At 40.2% G+C, this 20,217-nt stretch overlaps 1 protein-coding gene and 1 long non-coding RNA gene across 4 annotated transcripts in view; one reads left to right on the forward strand and one right to left on the reverse strand.

The window, feature by feature from the left end:
- The window catches only part of CD151 (CD151 molecule (Raph blood group)), a 53,085-nt gene that overhangs the window by 10,729 nt on the left and 22,139 nt on the right, over positions 1-20,217 (forward strand). For 2 of the 3 annotated variants that reach the window (XM_026706614.2, XM_087920944.1), the window contains exons 2-3: positions 9,329-9,430; positions 11,118-11,309. In XM_026706614.2, the coding sequence (XP_026562399.1) occupies positions 9,347-9,430; positions 11,118-11,309 (276 nt within the window). In that variant the 5' untranslated portion in view covers positions 9,329-9,346. Of the gene's footprint in view, positions 1-7,755; positions 7,877-9,328; positions 9,431-11,117; positions 11,310-20,217 lie in introns of those variants that run through there. The other variant, XM_087920945.1, reaches the window with a different exon arrangement.
- Positions 1,871-14,257, reverse strand: LOC148128093 (uncharacterized). Its single transcript, XR_015740880.1, has 3 exons — positions 14,120-14,257; positions 13,967-14,031; positions 1,871-1,958 (listed from the first exon to the last, which is right to left on the reverse strand). It is a non-coding gene; the product is annotated as an uncharacterized LOC148128093 (long non-coding RNA).

Raw genomic sequence — 20,217 nt, forward strand, 5'->3', positions numbered from 1 at the left:
TGAGGATTGTAGTCTATTACATCAAGAAATCATACTTGGTTGAGAATTTTCAGACTAATAAAGGAGAATATTTGTAGCTCAGGGATGCCAAGGGGAGACCTTGGTGCTCTCTCTTAGCTTGCTTGTTTTCTGGCAGAGGTTTCATTACCCAAACTAGGCAACATCACTGACTAGCACTGATGATGTTATCTAGTTTGGGTAATGAAACCTCTGCCAGAAAACAAGCAAGCTCAGAAAGCACCAAGGACTCCTCAATTTTCAAACTGGTATCCAATAAATTTGAAGGGCATCCGGTTGTGGAAGGCTGATGTAAACTGTTTTCTGCTAAGAAAGTTTAGCAAGAAACTTTTATATTATCAAGAGTCTCCTCCCACAAAAAGAATAGTAATTGCCCATTTCTAAGGCTCTGGGCAACAATTATTATTATTATTAACAATTATTATTCCTAAGACTGGAGGAGCAAGGCTGTAATATTTCTGGAGAGCAGTGTTTATTCTGCTCTAGTTTTGCTTTTGCATAGCTTCTAAATCCGTGTAAGATTTATTTCACCTCTATTTCCTAAACTCCCGCTTTGGATTTAGATCTAGCCTCAAGACAGGCTACAAAGAAGTAGCTTCAGGAGCTGCTGCCTTTATTACCATACAAGTTGAGACAAGTATGAAGGGCAAGTAGTGTGGGTAAAAAGATGGTTATAATTATAAAAGAGTGATGATGTTAGCAGATGACTGTTGAAATTCTTGTTTATAATTAATAATTCAGTGCTTAGCATATGCCAGGTAAGAGAAAACTCTAGTTTGACAGGTGTTCTACCCATTTTTGCATCTATGCCTTTGGACAGTCTCTGGGTTCACACATTGCCAGAGGGCAGCGTGTTTTGATTAGCAAGCATGAACCCATCTACTCCCTTTTCCTCCCAGCTTCCTAAAGCACAAGATGGCTTACAGTATCCCCCCAAACCAAAGCCTATGTACAGTTAAGTGGTATAAGGCAAAAAGAAATTGCTGGAACTTGCCATCGATGAGATAATTTTAACCGAATGAGTACAGGTGCTTCAACAAATCTGCTGCTGAATAGCCTTTAAGCTTTTATTTTTGTTTCCTTATCCCTGAGGTGTATTTTCTCTTATTCTCTTCTTTCTTAAAGTGCACATAAACTATATTTAACATTGCTAGATTGAGGTGAATAAGCTCAAGTTAATAGCCAGCAGGGGTTTTTTTTTGTCTCTGTATATGTATGTGTTTTTAATTGTTAGCATTTTATCCTGGCTCAGAAAAGGGGGAAATTCAGAGTGCTATTTTCACAGGATGCTGTTACAAAACAGTTCTACTGAATTGGTTAGCTAAAAAGTTATTAGTAAATAATACTTCCTTAGTAAAGGAAGGCCGAGGAGTGAGATAGATGTACCCTTCTTGTGGGGCTAAGAGTGAAATGAAGGGAGTGAGTGAGTGAGGGGAGGAGTTAGAGCTGGGGTATCAAACTCTTATTTCATTGAGGGCTGCATCAGGGTTGTGCTTGACCTTGTGGGCCGGAAGGGGGTGGCCGTGGTGGGCGTGGTCAGCTTGACATTCGTGTCAGAGCACCTGTTGCAGCCTGAGCGCTCTGCCAGCGAAAATGGAAACCTCTGTTTTCGCTGGGCAGAGGGTTGCAGGAGACCGTTGCAGCCGAAAACAGTGTGCAGCCCTACCAACTTTGTTTTTTCTGGCAGAGGCACTGCAGGCTTGTCCTTTGCTGTTTCCAAGTGGGCCCTGTGGGCCAGATCTAAGCATCTTGCGGGCCAGATGTGGCCCGTGGTCCTTGAGTGTGACACCCCTGAGTTAGAGGAATCGTAGGAATCATCTAATTCTAAGCCCTTTGCCAGCAACTTCACTCACCTGTATGTAATTGCTGTTTTCTTATGGCAACCAGATGTGATTACTGGTAGTCAAAAGTCCACTATATACTATAGCCTCAGCATTTTGCTATTATGAGACAAGCGGTGCTATTAGACTTGGAATCAGTTAAAATATATCCATAGCTCATTACATAGTTATTGCTATTCTTCTTTCAGAAGTTCTGCCCACACATAAGGGCTTTTCATAAAGCATTTCTATCTAAAGATTCCAACACCTATTAGACTGATACATTTCAAAACAGTTTGTTCAACTTAATAGGGACACCAAAGATAAAAAAAAACCATTAAAATATTTTTAAGAAAAGAACATCAAATACTACCATAATATTATAACAATCCTCTCCTGCACTGAAATCAAAATAAAAGGCCATTTTCAATATTATGTCTGCTGAGGCTTTATATCTATGAATTGGGAACCTGAGTCTCTTTCTTCAAAAGGACTCCATTTTTCCAAGTTGAAATCCATTTATTTTCTCCCTAATTCCCCTTTCTGGTTTCCTTTGGTTGAATGATTCTACCATGCACCTGTGCATAACTGCAAGAAGCTAGCTGGTATTTTATTGGAATCTCTTTGAGCGTAGGTCTAAATAACAAGAAAGTGTTGCCTGCAGGATGTTTGAAGTCTTTCTTGGTGATGCATACCTTGAAATATGTATGAATGCCTCCAGACATGTTACAGTTTGCATAAGCTTGTGCCATGGAGTTGATAACTCAACTTTTGTGGGCTGAATGAGAACATGGTGGCTTAGAATGAAATGCAAGCATCAAGATATTGCAGGACTCCCTAGAGGGCTATCTTTTGTGGCTCATTTGATGGCTGATGGCTCAGTTGTCCTTCTCAAAAATTGAGATTGGAACAATTGTTGTCTGAGACCTTTTATAATTCTTTGGTCCCCAACATGAAAACTGCAGAAGAAGATTGGATTGACACCAGTGTTTTGCTGGGACTTGAACTAAAAATCAACCACAATCTCGATGAGAAAATTGCAGGGCATAATTTAGGTATATGGATGAACCACTCCACCTCTGCAGAGGAGTTTCCCTCCATGTTTGTCATTTCCATTTTCAATTTCCTTTCCCATAAGCTAGGCGGGGATGACAAGAAGGCAATTTTCTTCCTGGCTGTGAGCAATATTTTACTTCTCTGGAGGATTGAACTCTGAAATGGATGCAGGAAACTACTCATTAGACCTAATCCCAGTGGACACAGGAAAGTGCTGAATCTCTTCACAACAGCTTTATGCTGCCGATGGAGAGAATGAATTCAACAAATAATCATGTTGAGATGATCTGCATGTTGGATGTACTTCTTTTTCAATGTAAACTCTATCAGATCCAAGGGGATAGCAGAATATTTACAGGCTCGTTTTCAGGATTGAATGATCTCAGCAAGCTAGTGTGTTCTATTGAGATTATCACTTGAAATTATCTGTGCATAGCTCAGCATGTGCTAAGTCAGGGCTGTCAAACTTCTGGCCCATGGGACGGATGCATCATGTGCTGACCACGCACCCGTCCGGTTTAGCAAGGGGGGGAAAGTCCCAATACGTCACATGATGCTGCCGTGACGATGTGAGTTTAACACCCCTGTGCTAAGTGAATAGAATTACTGGATGAAGCCTCAGCCCTTCTAGTCACCGTCTCATATTATGGTTCACCAGATATGTTGTAGTTCACTGGCAGCCTATGCAGACAATAGTGGAATCGGGGAAGAACGGGGACCATTCCAGGAGTCTGGAGAGGACTTGGATGAGGGTCCTGCATGTGATGCTGAGATGGGTCTAGGACCATCTGGGAGTGGGGTGCTGACTTTGGAGCCTCCGGAGTTTGGCAGCAGCAAGGCCGGGGAACAAGGGGAGCCTGTCCCCAGTGAGCCTGTGCACACAGAGCTGCTAGAAGGCAAGAGCAGCTGAGACAAAAGGGGCGACTCAGGAGTAAGGCTTGGAGGTGATTGTCCCTCCCATAAGGTATAAAGGACAGGCAAAGGTGAAGAAACCTTTGTAGGAAGCAAAGTTGTTCATTCTGTTCAGATTAATCCTTGAGGCTCTGCGTGGACTCTTTATTTTGGTTGGTTTTTTTTTATAATTCATTTGGCACTCTAGTTGGCAGAAATTCAAAGGAAAGAAAGGTGGGTGCTTATCTCGAAGGGACTGTTTGGGACTCATTATCGGCTGGGAATGAACATAATTCCTAGCGTTGAAATAAAACAAAAGTTGTTTTAACCAAGCGTGTACTTAATTTCGGTCTCGGGAAGCCTTGCTCAGAACAAGATAATAGTATGGAAGACCACTAAGAAGAGACTAAAACAGACCTCATCTCCTATAGTTGCTCCCTTAAAGCTCAATGGTACCTCCTTGTGACTTGAAAGAATAACTCAAATTTTGCCTTTGTTTGGATTAATTTTGTAAGCATTATGCAGACAAAGCCAATAACACAGAGAAACTCAAATAGTCAGGTACGAACATAATTTCCAGGGATCGCTAAGCATGGCTTTTAGCAGAAGTGGAACAAGAGGCCCTAAAAGAAACAAACCAACCTCCTGTTTAAATTGTCTAATTCATTTATGCAGAATTGCAAAATCCAGATTTCCTTGGCACAAGTGCATAGAAATTCTGAGATCAGAAAGATAACTGAGGTGCATGCAGAACTGTAGTGCTAGCTTAGAGGTAGAGAATCTTTTCAAATGTTCAATTTTTGGAATGTTAAGAGCACGTTGTTCTCACAAAACGTCTCCCATGAAACTTTCCTGTGTGCTAAATTGGCATCCCAGGGGGAGTGTTCAGTCACAGGATGCTAATTTATTAGGAAACAGCTGTTGATGTTCTCCATACCGGTTAATTTAGTCCCTTCACAATGTTTTCTACCATCCCAGCTTTCCCACTTCTACTCATGCAAATTGACACACTTCCAAACAAAGCCCTGAACTATAGCCACCTGCCCACCACTTTTTTTTTTTTTAAAGTGCTTGTGGCATAAATATTTTGCAAGAGGTTGGCACTTTGCTATAACTTCAGGAGAGCAAGGAACCCAACAGGGACTAAGGAAAGTGCCTACAAATACCACATTTTCTGTCTAGAGATTAATGGATCTTGCATCTCCTTTGCACCATGAAAAAGCCTAGCTTGTTCCAGCTGATTGCAGAGAAAAGCATGAACCTGCAAGGATAGTATTACCAAAAGAGCACAAGATTGGTTCTAGGAGTATCCCCAATGGCTTGCCAGTTTCATTGCTGTACTCTGAAATGCTGCTTTCTGGCCAGGACAACTGGAGAGAACAGTGATAGTTCCATGATTCATTGGCCATTAACGGGGCATTAATCATGCTGTTTTCTGAATTTCCAGCTGCTTTCTGGCTACAACATTAAAACCAGTAAGTGCCTTTTAAAACTATCTGTGAAATCCCACTGATTTTACAAGCTTCTGGAAATTTAGAAGGAACATAACTATCTCTTGAAGTGTTGAATTGTTTCCTGTGATAAAAATGAAGAAGCAGTAATAGAAATGGAGCAGTTTGCAGTAGCGTATCTGAAATCTCATTTCTTATGATGATCAGGAAGAAAAAATCGATTGAAATCTAGGGTTGGCTGGGCTTAAAGATTTTCCTCTGGAAAGAACTGTCTTTAATTCCTGGCAGTTTGGAAATGATGGAGTTGTAGTTCCCATGTTTTTAGGTGATATTTCTTAATGATGGACAAAGAGAAAATAATATCGGCTCACAATACCTCATTTGTGCTATTCTTGGCTTTTGAACCTTACAGATTCCCTTTATGTATTGACAAAACTCTGATAATGTCAGTGATAGAAGTAGGCAAACATTAAGAAAACCTGCCAAAGGATGAATATCTTTTATACAGAACATTCTTTGTTTAATTTGGATGGATTGGAGAAGAAGGCTGATTCTGGGAGGAAGATATGACGTCCTAAAACTGGTATTTTATGGCATACTATTAAAATAGCATGCTAATAGGTCAGCGAAGAAGTTGTTTAACTGTCCACATATTCCTTAGCATTTCAGCTAAATACACATATTGCTATTGCGTATCGAAATTCTACTATATGTTCATAGAAATTTAACCATGGTTAGATCCTTCTTTACAGCATATTTGACATTTAGAGGTGTATTTAATTGATAGTTGCCCCTCCACAATAAAGAAAATTTCAGAAGATGTTAAATTTTAAAATAGCCAGGTAGCTTTTATTTCAGGTATCCTGTAACTTTATTTTAATACTTCAGCCAATACTTTAAATATTGCCAAATTATTTCAAAAAAAATTATTTGAAATAAAAAATTATTTCAAATATTCAAAAATATTCATTGAAAGATTATTATGATCAGTGCACTTAGTGCTCTGCCTAGGGAATATCCTTCAGACTCTTATAGGACTGATCTTGAAACTGTCCAGAAAACCATGACTCTGACAAATTGTAGACTAAAAAAAGAAAAAAAAAGAATTAGATTCTTAGAACATTTCAGAAATGGGTTCTAAGACTATTGGAAAATTACTTGAACAAAATCAGAACAGGGTTGAGATTCGGTGACGTACCCAATAACAATCTGGCTTCCATGTTCGCTGAACAAGATAGCATTGAGGTGTCAGTAAGCTGAAAGACAAGATGTCCTCCAGGGTCTTACTGTATTCTACTCTGGAAGTGATTTTGAGTTTTCATTGCGATTAACTACACGTCTCACAAATTCTGCTACTCTAACCAGAGGTGGCATTCAGCCGGTTCTGACCAGTTCTGGAGAACCGGTAGCGGAAATTTTGAGTAGTTCGGAGAACCGGAAAATACCACCTCTGACTGGAGTTTTTACAGTATCCTTCCCCTGCCACACCCACCAAGCCACACCCACAGATCTTCTGGTAAAAAAAATTGAATCCCACCTATTCTTATTCAATTCTAGTCATTTTTCCATGCTGCCAAATACATAAATGTTGAATATTTCATTATTCTCTTCTCATGTTTTCTTCAAGTTTCGTTTCTTTATTCTAAATAAAAATGTTTTCCTTTTTGGAAATACATGTTTGGAGGCATTACATAAAAAGATCTAGTGAAGCCAATCATTAGTAGTTCAGTTCTGTTGTCTCTTCAGCTTTATCATGTTTTGGAATAACAGCACAACAGAATTGGAAGGGACCTTGAAGGTCATCAAATCCAACCCCCTGCTTAAGAAGGAGACCCTATACCATCAGTTTCTGACAAATGGCTGTCCATGAAAGATAAAACCAGTTCATTTTTTAAAAGTCATTTATTTATTAAATGTATTTGCCACCCATGTCATTTTGCAGTTATATACTCTTTGTGACTGATACCACTAAATAGTTAGTAATAGTTCCCGCAGTTAGTTACTGTGGGAAGGAAGTGAAGAGGAAGGAAGTTTATGGGAGAAGAGAAAATTACAAACCAAATATGAGAGCTTATGTTTTGAAGACATTCCACCTTAATTAACTTGCTGTAAATCTGGCTGAGAATTTGCAGTTTGAAAGATTGGCTGTTTTTATCTCAGATTAGCCTTAATGACGCTTTCCTGAAAACCATAGGATTCTTGCTTCTTGGATTTGTTAATTATATGTAGCTTGGCAACAATTCTATCCTGTATGTCCTGGGAACAGTAAATCTCTCACCATTTACAAGCTATAATTCTCTGGGAAGCCTAACAGAAGTAGGGTACTGGAATGTGAAGGGATGCATAAGGGGAGCACGGACATGTTTCACGATGACTGGGTTGTCAGCAAGCCAAGACTGGAGCCTTCTGTCCCTGATACTATCTTGGGCGCATACAGTCATCTTTCAGCTTTTCCTTTTGTTTGTGAATAAGATCCTCTGCCAACTATGCCATCACCTATCCTAAGAGAAGAATCATTTGCCCTCTGCTTGTGCAGTTGGGCAAAAGGAACAGATTGGAGTAGAAATGGAAACATTCCCAATTTTTTTTTTCTCTAGAGAAATGTCCAATGCCCTGGGGAGGCAGAAGAGTTTTCTAAATGTAAGAAAAAATGGAAAAAAAAGTGTTTGTATTGCAAGCTTCCATTTGCAGTCAATCCAGTGTGCCTCTTTAACTTGACACACTCATGTAAAAACCTAAGAGAGGGGTTCTTGGGAGCCTCTGAGCTTGCTTGTTTTCTTAAAGACGTTTCATTACCCTGACTAGGTACCCAGTGCTAGTGATGGTGATGTTACCTAGTTAGGGTAATGAAACGTCTGCAAGAAAACAAGCAAGCTCAGATGGTCCCAAGAACTCCTCATTTCAACCCTGAGCTACAAATAGTCTCCTTTATTGAAACCCAAGAGAGCACATTCTTATGTTTGCTCTCTTTCTCTCGCTGTGTGTCTAGCCTTCTGGTAAGAATTTGAAATGCTGGTCATAATTTAAAAACCTGTGACAGAACTTTCAGCCCTCATCATGGCCAAAGTTGGAGAGGCAAAAAACTTGGAAAGGGAGTTTTAACTTGGCTTCCTTTAGAGAAAACTCTACCCACAGGAGACCATCAGTAAAAGGTTGCCATATGGATGATCCTGAGTCTCTTGTTAAAGTGTTTGAGTGTCTGCAATTTTCAGCATGCACATAACACAAACTGTTCTGACTCGGCTCCCAGACACGACAAACCCTCTAGTTAAATCAATGATTCCTTTGTTAGGTACGCCAGCAGCCCTGGCAAAAAGTCAGTCTCTGTCTCTCTCTCTGTCTCTCTCTCTCTCTGTCTCTCTCTCACACACACACACACAGAGCGAGAGAGCAGGCTAACAAGTCTGTCAGGCAGGGAGATGAATACTTGTCTGCCACACCTATTCATCTCCGCCCCCTTCCTTTTATCTCCAGAACTAGCGTGGGGCTTCATTAGCAGCTGTGGCTCTTCTGACCCAAGGATCAGCCCATAGATTTCCATTGCTCTCCTCTCCTCTGCCTTCTGCACAGCCTCAGATCAGGCACTGGACCAAGCTGTTCCTCCTGTTCCTCAACAGCTACCTCCAGACCTGGGAGCTGTTGACTCTCCATCTGAGGGCTGACAGATGGCTCAGGCTCTGCCTCTGCCTCTATCTCTATCTCTGGCAGCTCCATTCTCTTTCCCGGCTGGGACCTCTCAGGTTTCCTTGATGCTGGCCCTAACTCCCACACTGCCTCTTCATCTGATTTGGCTATTGGAAGGGCCAGCAGCCGACAGGCAACAACACAAACATACATAGAAGCAAGAGAAGAGGAGAGCAGAAACGTACACACAACACACTTTATTATTTTGTTAGAGAAGAAAATAGTCACTGTTGGTAAAAGGGTCCCAAAAGCATGCTCTGCATGCTTTCCCTGCCATAGTCCCCTTATGGTTTGCAGCCATGCCAGCTGGGCTATCATTGTATAGAGAGATGCAGAATGATCATGCTTGCACAAAATAAAATAAAGAAAGGCTTCTTCATGATATTTTGCTTTCTTCTTCCTTTACAGTTCTGTTGATTTGTGACCATGCGTGAATACAGTGAAAGCAAGGAGACATGTATGACCATCTGTCTCAAATACCTGCTGTTCATCTTCAACTTCTTCTTCTGGGTAAGGAGCTGCCTTTTGGGGTACTTTCCTGCATCATGCTGTAAATCTAGGTTTTTTGGGGGGGGTGTGGGGGGAGGGAAGAGTAATGAAAATTAATCCAATGTAGTATTGTGGCTAGAGTGTTAGATTTGGATTGCAAAGACCCAGATCCAAGTCCACTCTCCGCCAGCTTAGCTTGCGTTGTAAGGCCGCTGCTATTGAAACAAAATGGAAGGAGGGAGTTAGGTATGTTGCCTTAAGCCTTTGGAGGAAAGCCAAGATATAAATGTAATTAATACAGGCTATCTATCTGTCTTTATTCCATTTTAAAGAATGACTGAGATAAGGCATTCAGGCAATCATTTGCCTTAGTACATATGAACCTTTTCTGCTCCGAGGCTTGCAATTTTCTAAAAATGACCAGGAAGGTAGCATCTGAAACCTTCATTTATACAGAAGATAGATTTTTCCCCTGACCTTAACTCACTGGTTTAAGCCTTGCACAAAATTAGGAGTTACCTTCTTCTTTTTTTTCTTGTTTGAACTCCATGCTGCATAGCCTGGAAGCCCACCAAAAGAGCTACAAAAGCCTAATAATGGGGCCCAGGATAACATTGAGAAGATAACATATTGGAAGGTCCTTGAAACACAAATACATGGGGTGTTTGTATTCAGGCTGTCTAATGAATTGTTTCTGTGCTTGTATGGCTCAGATACCTAGGGAAAAGTGAAAATGAAAGAAATGCTTAGATGTATTCTGGGAACTGAAAACTATAACACCTAAAGTTGCCAAGGTTGAAAAAAGCTGTGCTATAATACCCACACATTTCTAGGTATGGTCCAGTAGATGTGGAAGATACCAGTTTGAAGAACATTGGATTAGATGATTCTGAGACATTTATTATTTATTTATTATTTATTTATTTATTTATTTTGTCAAGCAATTATAAGAGAACAGGTATAAGTATAAACATAGTTATGAATACATGAAAGGGATACATATAAGAAAAATGAAAAGAAACAATAGGTCAAGGACGGTAGGCACGTTGGTGCGCTTATGCATGCCCCCTACAGACCTCCTAGGAAAGGGGTGAGATCAATAGTAGACAGTCTAAGGTTAAAGTTTTGGGGGTTTGGGGAAGAAACCACAGAGTCAGGTAGAGTATTCCAGACATTGACCACTCTGTTGCTGAAGACATATTTCCTGCAATCAAGTTTGATGCAGTTTACCTTGAGTTTGTATCTATTGTGTGCTCTTGTATTGTTATGGTTGAAGCTGAAGTATTCATTGATAGGTAGGACATTGCAATATATAATTTTATATACGGTATTATACTTAGATCGGACCGAAGGCGGTGTAGTTCTAGGTTTTCTAGGTCTAGAATTTCAAGTCTGGTCGCATAAGGTATTCTGCAACGAGTAGAGGAGTGGAGAACTCTTCTCATGAAATATTTCTGGACTTTCTCAACTGTGTTAATATCAGATACGTAATGTGGGTTCCAGACTAATGAGCTGTATTCAAGTATTGGTCTAGCAAATGTTTTGTATGTTCTAGTTAGTAGTGTGATATTACTAGAGAAAAAGCTACGTAGGATTAGGTTAACAACTCTTAATGCTTTTTTGGCTATGTAGTTACAGTGGGCTCTAGTTACATTTGACTGCAGACACCTCTCATTCATCCTGTACGTGTTTCTCTCTCCCTCTTTAGCTGGCAGGTGGAGCTGTGATGGCAGTGGGCATCTGGACCCTGGCTGAGAAGAGTGACTACATTAGTCTCTTGCAGTCCAATATATACCTGGCAACAGCCTACATCCTGGTGGTGGCAGGTGCTGTTGTCATGATTACTGGCATACTGGGTTGCTGTGCAACTTTCAGGGAACAACGGAGCCTGCTGAAAGTGGTGAGTTCCTCTTATATAAATGGATTACATCTGGAACCCAGAATGTGAAGGGGAAAATGTTTAGTCAGACAAGGACAAGTTAAATTAGAAAAGAAACCCGAATTCGGGGCAGTTTGAAAAAAGAACTACTCTTTCTGTCTTGGTTTATTTTAGTTCATATATTGTAGAAAATTCTAAATATGGAATGGCAAAATACAGATCAGTTTTGCTCCAGCAAAATTATTTGGTGGGAAAAAATCTAGCATATTTTTCTGACACAGAAAAAAACAAGTACTGAATCGGTTGCTTTGATGTCCTTTTCCTGTACATGTGACGTGACAAAGAGCAAGGACAATGGAGTCTTCCTCAACTTTACAGTCTCCATGCCGGCTGAGGTATTCCGAGAGCTGCTATCCCAAAGCATTTGGAGGGTGTGCCACATTGAGGGGAATAGTTGTTATAGTTTTTAAAGATCAAGTCACCCTTGAAGATATTTTTGAAGTTCTTCTAGCAGTTTCAGAAGATGTTGGTGCTGGACTTGGTTTGCAAGCCAGGCCATTCCACTCTGGCTGCACACAAGAGCTCACTGTGTTGGAAAACTATCTCTGTTTGTTTTTCTTCCCCAAAGCCAAAACTTACAGATTAAAAGTTGGTACAATCTTTTAGGTTGTTTTGTCATAGAAAACTAATACTTGTCTTTTTGGGAAGAAAAGAGCTGTTTGTTTCTGCATTTTCTCCTCTAAGTGGCTGGCTGTGACAGATCGATTGTCTCCTGATTTGGGGCCAGCAGTTCATTTGGCCTGGCTGGCTTTGGCTCTGGTTGTTTCTGCCAAGTCTGAGCTCAGCCCATAGTTCAAGCATCTGTGATTAGAATAAAGAGCTGTGCACTTGTATATGCTCATTTCTTTCTTGTTGAACGTTAAGATGAATGGATATGATGGTCCAACATGGTGAGTGAACATCCAGGGACAAGTAGGTCTCTTGTGGGCTGAATGATTCAAATCTGGTATCAAATGTCTTGGAAAGAAGGCACAGGCTTCAAAATAAATTTCTTCCTTTACCTCTGATGATGAATTCCCATTTCCTCTCCTGTCCCCCTTCCAGTTGTTGTGTAAGTCACTGGTTGCCCTTCCAAGAGCAGGCTGTTGAGGGGAAAGTCTTTATGATCCCTATAAAATGGGTTAGCAACTCTTAACAGCCACAGTGCCGAAGTTTTGACTTGCACCTTCATGATTAAGCATGTTCTTTATATCCTTAAGTTCAAAATAAACTCAAAATTGTCATTCTTCCTCTCTTCTAACTCTCCTTAATAATGACCTGGTGGAATCCCTCCCCCCCATATTTTTTCTTCTGTCAGTAATAACTTTGATAAATTGTCATCCACATTTAAGCATTCATAATAGGGTGTGAGGTTGGTCTTTTTTGAGAGGAAGTTGACAAAAGTTGGACTATAGTCAGGGGTTTTTTGAGTGTGCTATATGCCTTCTGGTCAGTATTGACTCCAGGAGATTGCCTGGACTAATCCCTGCAATTTTCTTGGCAAAGTTTTTCGGAAGTGGTTTGCCACTACCTCCTTTCTAGGGCTGAGAGAGAACGACTGGTTCAAGGTCACCAGCTGGTCTTGCGTCTAAATCAGGACTCGAACTCAGTCTTCTGCTTTCTAGCCTGGTGCCTTAACTACTGTACCAAATGGATCTTTGGTTATTTGGGTTTTCTCCCACGTAAAATTGAAAGTATCTTCAATTTCAAGTACTTCTAATTTTACGTGTGAGAAAACCTGAATAACCAAAGATCCATATATCCACCAGACTGTCAATTATTTGGAAGCCTCCACTCACAAACAAAAAAATCTCCACACCACTAGCCAGGCAAACACCAGGGCACAAACAGATCCCCCCTGATACCTCCAGCTCAAACACACCCCAGCCAGGCACCCAGATGAAACCTAGCTTCTTAACAAATGATAGCCGTCCATTTACTCAGAGCCAAGCTGCACTAAAAGCCTCCAATACAGGAACACAATGTTGCCAGCCAATCAAGACACAAAGCCACAAAACAGACAGAAGATATTAGAAACACCAATCAAGCAGAACACAGCAAACTCCAAGACCAATAAACACAGACCAAGACTCCCAACCAATCAGGATGAAGAAAAAAACATTCTGGCACAGCAGTAGGCTAGCCCCAAATTTAAAACCGAAACAACTGTAAAAGTCTGACTCACAGACGAACACAATACAGAAGCCTGATGATGGCAGATGAGATTCTGCCGAAATGTTGCTACAACTTTAAAAGCACAACTATAATGACATGGGAAAATACCCGAACAAAGCTGAATACCATACATGTAAGTACCCGCGAAAACTTAAGAAAACACACACACACACACACACACATACACACACACACACACATACACACTGACTTTCTTTTTAAATTCTATTTAAATATTTTTAAAATATCAAAAGTAAAACGTAGGGTACAGTAGAGAGGTATTTGCAGGTGACAGCTGCAAATCTCAATTCCTACTGTGTCAATTGCTAGACTGCAACTGACAGGGATTGGTAATAAATTCATTGTGATTCTATAGATCAGTCTTTCTCCTGCTGGCAGAGGATGATCACAGTTCTAGGTCAATACGTTTAGAAGGCATCACATTTGAGAAGAGCATTACTGACCTTTGATGTTCTAGAGAAGAAACAGCTGTGTCCTTTTTAATTTGAGAACCATGGGCTGTGATAATCTGTGAATGGAAAGAGAAATATAATCTAATTGGACCATATTTGCACAACCCAAGAGAAGAACTTGAAGAATACAAGCATAAGAATCACCTTTCTAGCTCATTGGCGAGTTGTTTCCTTTTTAAAGATCTCAGCTGGTAGAGGGATGACGTCAGCAACATTACTTATTCTATTTCCAACAAAAGTGACCTGTGGGTTAAGGCGTGTTTCTGTTCTATTTGCCACTCCTTTTGGTATGAAGTCCAGTCTTGAGTTAGCTAGCTCTCTTCTTTGTTTACTCATGCCTATGGTATGAAAGGACATCTTGTCCAGCATGCAGATGGTCAGAGGCTTCAACAAACTTTGTGGGATGTGAAGGGCTGAGATTAGCCAAGAGCAAAAATAAAATAAGATTTAAAAAATGAGGTTTATTATTTAACCGAATAAATGTGTTTATAATCTAGCCTTCAATTGTATTTACTACTAGCATGGACCAACATATAAATTAAAGGGGGGAACCCCACCAAAGTAAAATTAGCCAGAACACAACTAAGGAAAATTAGTTTCCTAACTAATTAGGAAACACTACAACAACTACAACCACCAATACAACAGTTTCATAGTATTTTTTTTAATGAAGTCCATTATCTTAAAACAACATACCGTGCATCTCACAAAATAAGGCCAGGCCTTATTTTTTTTGACCCCCGAAAAATTGGCTAGGCCGTCTTTTCAAGGGTGACTTAATTCCCCCCCTTGCATCCTTGGGCGCGCGGCGATGGCTTGGATGTTGACCTCGGCATTGGTGGGGCACTTCGTATCAGGAGACCTTCCGCCACCGTTGCTTTCCCTTCTCCCCATGCTGCCGTGGCATTTACAGCAATGCCGTGGCATCCTCCCTGCAACCGGAGCCCAGTGGAGTCATTTGGCTTCAGGCGCTCCTGTCGCCTCCTTCCCTTCGCCTTCGAAGGCAAAGCCAATTCTTTTAAAAATGATGCCCTACTACCGGTACGACAAAGCCTCCCCTGCCCGAGAGGGCAGCCCAACCCCATGTGGGGAGGCGAATCTCCCGGGGCCACAGCACAGGATCGGCCCACCCTGGAAGAACTGCCTAGCCACCATCCCTGCCTGGCTTTGGGCAGAGCGTGAAGAGCTTCACCTGGGGCGCCCAGCGCAGCTGACAGGTGGGCCCTCCTGCCCAGTGGTGGAGCTCTCGCCAAGGCAGCGAGCGCCTCCCCGCCAAGCCAAATTGTTGAGATGAGGGTTGGCTGTACTACTAGGCAAAATGAGAAACTAGGAACTAGAGTATGTTGAAAGACAAAAATAGTGTATCCCACGAAGTCTAGTCTATTTCTAAATTACTCTACTGCCTTCTAGTAGAGGGAGCTCATCCATCTCTAGTGTTGAACTTAGCCAGCTGTCCTGACAGCTCTGCATGTAAAGAAATGAGTGTAGGTTGTTTTTACCTTGTCCTTTGCTTTAGGCAACAAATTGCTTGGACCAGCAATGTTAGAGATTGAGCTACAAAAAGAGTACCATCATTGGAGAATAAGAAGTAATCTGCTCTAATACATCTCTGAATTGCTTCCCTCTGGGAGATTGTTCAAGTTTTGTACATTAAAACTGAGTTTTATCTTCCCTAAACTCTTTGTGAAAGACTATTTAGTATCCTGAATCCAAAGCATATATGGAAGCATGAATAAAGTTGGCAGCAGTTTTTTGAACATTTGAATCCAAGTTTAATTTAAATTAATCAGAGTTAACTATGTGCTTAATTAAAAGCAAGTTGTGATAGATTCACTGGTGCAATGTGTTATGGTATCTTTTTATTTATTTATTTGTCAATTGCTTACAAGATAATAGGTATAAGTAAAAACATAGTTCTGAATACATGGATACATATAAGAATAATAAAAAAAATTAAAAACAATAGGACAAGGACGGAAGGCACGTTGGTGCGCTTATGCACGCCCCCTACAGACCTCTTAGGAAAGGGGTGAGGTCAATAGTAGACAGTCTAAGGTTAAAGCTTTTGGGTTTTGGGGAAGAAACCACAGAGTCAGGTAGAGTATTCCAGACATTGACCACTCTATTGCTGAAATCGTATTTCCTGCAATCAAGTTTGGTGCAATAAACCTTGAGTTTGTATCTGTTGTTTGCTCTTGTATTGTTATGGTTGAAGCTGAAGTATTCATTGACTGGTAGGACATTGCAATGTATGATTTTATATACTATACTTAGATCAGACCGAAGGCAGCGTAGTTCTAGTTTTCTAGGTCTAGAATTTCGAGTCTGGTGGCATAAGGTATTCTGCAACGAGTAGAGGAGTGGAGAACTCTTCTAGTGAAATATTTCTGGACTTTCTCAACTGTGTTAATATCAGATACGTAATGTGGGTTCCAGACTAATGAGCTGTATTCAAGTATTGGTCTAGCAAATGTTTTGTATGCTCTAGTTAGTAGTGTGATATTACCAGAGAAAAGGCTACATAGGATTAGGTTAACAACTGTTAATGCCTTTTTGGCTATGTAGTTACAGTGGGCTGTAGCACTTAGATCATTAGAGATGAGTACTCCAAGGTCCTTGACAGAGTTTGGATCATCAACAAGGTCTTGACTATTCAGTCTGTATTCATTTGGAAGATGAAGCATCCCAATTATCAAACCATCATAGTAGGCAACATCATTAAATCTTACTCCCTGCTGTGCGTTTCCAAGCAAATGCAAGAAGGTTGGATAAATAGCAAAAAAATTGAAGTCATAAATGGGACGAAATTCTTGGTCTAACAGTGCCCCCAAGTCCTGCCTTCTTTGTATGTTAGTCCTCAAATTTTAAGTCCTGGGTTTTTCCTTCTGAATTTCTGAGTCAAAGGCCATGTTTGCTCATGTTTCCTGACTTTGAAGTTTTTGACTATTTACCCCTGTTTAGCTAAAGGGCTTGTTGTGGCAAATGTGCAGGGCTGATGTCCAGAAGCAAAGACACTGAGATCAGATCAAAACAGTATAAATCTCTCCAGTTTCAAAGCTAATAAATGAATAGCAAGTCCATTACTGTGTAAGATGGAGGAGGTTTAATAATTTGATCTACATGCTGTTATTAAATAGAGAGCTTGATTCGCAATAGCTGAACTTCCTGGTTATTAGGGCTACTTGTTTCTGCAATAACATCGATGTGTGTTGCCTTGTCCTGCTAATTCTTTTTTTAAATAAATTTTTATTGATTTTTAAAAACAAACATAAACAAAACATAAAAACATAAAACATCTTTTTTGAAAGCAGCTTAATCCCGGGTTACATCTCTTCGTACAGACACAAATTCAAATTCATGTTCATTTTATATACCATTCCATATTACCATTCTACGTTTTCTATATAGCTTCTCCCCTCTTTTAGCTTTCTTAATTTTATTTTATTTATTTCATCTCAGTTCAGATCATTATACTTATATTCTTTGTCTGTCCTGTTTCCAGCTGTCTATTATCTTTTCTCATTGAACAAAATTTCTCCTGTAATCACTGATTGGAGTATGATGCCTTTATATCTTTCCCCTAAATTTATAACACTTAGTATAATCCATAACTTCCATTTGGATTCTGCTCAGTACGTTCTAAAGTTGCACACTATATTTTAAAAAGAAAAAAAATTATAAATATATAATTAAAACAACAATCCATGCCAATTCAAATCTATTGTTAATATGAGTATTCCTTTAAATCTTAAACATTTTACACATTACTTTTCAAATAAGTATCATACTTCTATGATACTTCCCCCCATTTCACTTCTATTTTAAAACATTATATCATTAAAATGTTCCTATTCCTTCCTAGTTCAATTCTCTCATTTATTTCATTTCATTTATTTTATTCACAAAAATTTCAGCGAGTTACACTGGGTATTTTATCCCACTTTTTAATCATATGTTGTTTTCAATTTTCTAACATAATTTCTAATACAAATGTAACAATACAAAACTCTTGAATGTGGATTTGAGTTCCTTGAGAAAGATTTATGGTGGACCCTTGAATGAAGTGCTGACACTGTAAGAATAAAAGGTTTTCATCTCATCAGCATCATCTTTATACTACCTTTCTCTGTACCTTTACTTTCATCTGACCCTGTGGATGCTTTCTTTTGATTTGGGGGAACTGAAGGATGTCCTTCCTTCCACCTCCATTGGTTGTTTTTTTTTCCAGTTGGAACTGACAAAGCCTCTTCTCTTTTATCTTCTCCTTTGTTTCTTTTAATTTGGGCAGATTTGCATTTCTTCTACAATTAAGACTTATTTAAAAAAAAAACCCTCATCCCTTCACTTCTTTCAGTTAATCTCTCCCTCCACTTGGCCACAGATCTCAGGGATAAAGGGAATGTCCATTCTTTGAATGGAACTGATCTACCATTCTGTCAGACATGCCCCCATTCCCAAAGTCTCCCATTTTTCTCCCACATTCCTCAATTCCCAAAGGCTCCCACACCCATCTATATGAGGTTCTTACTGTAATATCAATCTCCCCTCCACAGGCAGCTTCCATTTATATTCAGAGTCAACCCAGAGCCAGTCAGAACTTGCAGCCCATCAGAAAGTTCGGGTTCCTTGGTATGCTGCAAATGCAACTGTTCATCCATTGATAGTTCACAGGAACTGCGCAAACTATTTCAGTGGATAGATATTCCAGATTGCCCTTCCTAAATTGGAAGCCTGTTCAGTTGTAAATTCTTCCTCCCTGCCATTGAGATATGGAGGTGATAGAACAGACTGGCATAGGGTGGAAAGCAAGAGATATCTTCTGAATGTTGGGAAGCTATAGACCAAAGGCAAAAGAATATGCAGGAATGGGAAATGGTCCGTCAACCTGGAGCCAACTTTTTAGATGTTCATGTGGAGGGAAGAACTATCCTTAGCAATGTGGAGAATCCCTGATGGTGACAGTTGGAGTGCTTGTAATAGGCCTTGAATGGCCTGGAGAATCCTTGAAGAGGTCCTGAGCAGTTTACAGATCCTGGAGTAAATGTGAGAGCTGTTGTAGAAGAGAGCCAAAAATTAATAGGGAGCAGTCATGAATGGTAAGTGTAAGTGGCCTGAAATGACAAATCTATAGAGACACGAATTGAGTAAGTAGGATGACAGGATTGTTGAGCATAGCTCCCAAGAATGTCATAAATTGGAGATGTCTAAGCCTGGTGTGGGGATGAGATAGCTGGTTTTGTTGCTCTCTTAGCAACAATTATAACTCCTGCAAAAAGTTGATGGAGACTCGAATTCCTATATGAAGGTAATGAACCTGCTCAGTGGTTCTTCCTTGCAGGCAAAGAAGCGGAAGTTTGACTTCCGAGGGCTACTTCAGCAGCAACAGCTTATGAGAATTTGAGCAGGAAGTGTGACTAGAGCTACTATTGTGGCAAATTCCTTGCCACCCTGTTGGGCTAGAGCTGGTTCATTGTCTTGATTAACTGGACCATTGCATTGCACCTTGATACTGATATTAGAGCAGATGATTAATGGCCTGATCTCCAGAAGGCCTACAGCCATAGCTTTATCCTATGAATGATATGACGTATGGCAGTTAAACTCCCTCCTAACTCCACATTCCAAGCAGAGAGAAGTTGGGTAACCAGATTAATTCAGAAGATTAGGAAGTCATAAATATGAAGAAGTTATCTGCAGAGCAGCATTTTCAAATCCAGTCCTCTCTTTCTTCCTCTTTCTTTTAGTCTCTAGCTTCATATCCTGGGTCTGTTCCCTTTTGAGTCAAGGTCATGTAGTTGCTTGTTTTCTGACTTCTCCATTTGTTCCCTTTTCTGGTGTGCCTATTGGAGATGTCTACATGACCAGTTTTAAGCCTCACATTGGTGTTAGTGTTATCTTATCTGAATGTTTTTAGAGATTGCTAAGTAGTTGGATCTTTAAAAAAAGTTTATCTCCTTTATTCTTTTATGAAGTTCACATCTGATAATTCAGCACAAAGTGCTTGCCTACATTTTGTTGACTTTCTGTACTACTAGGAGCTACAAGAAGCTCAGGTATTTCAAAGTGCTTTCTGCCCTGAGCAATTAAGCATTCCACCACCATCTAACAAGCTTGTGATGAGTTTTTACTGATGTCAGCTGCAGGGGTTGCATTTCAAAACAAGTAGTATTGGCAAGAGGCGTAGGAGTCGCAGCTGTGAAAGCAATGGGTAAGGGAATGTAATTTAGTGGTAGAGCACATAC

Source organism: Pseudonaja textilis, chromosome 1 (genome assembly GCF_049901715.1).
Source record: "Pseudonaja textilis isolate UNSWEBS1 chromosome 1, rPseTex1.2, whole genome shotgun sequence".
In the NCBI taxonomy this organism is placed as follows: Eukaryota; Metazoa; Chordata; class Lepidosauria; order Squamata; family Elapidae; genus Pseudonaja; species Pseudonaja textilis.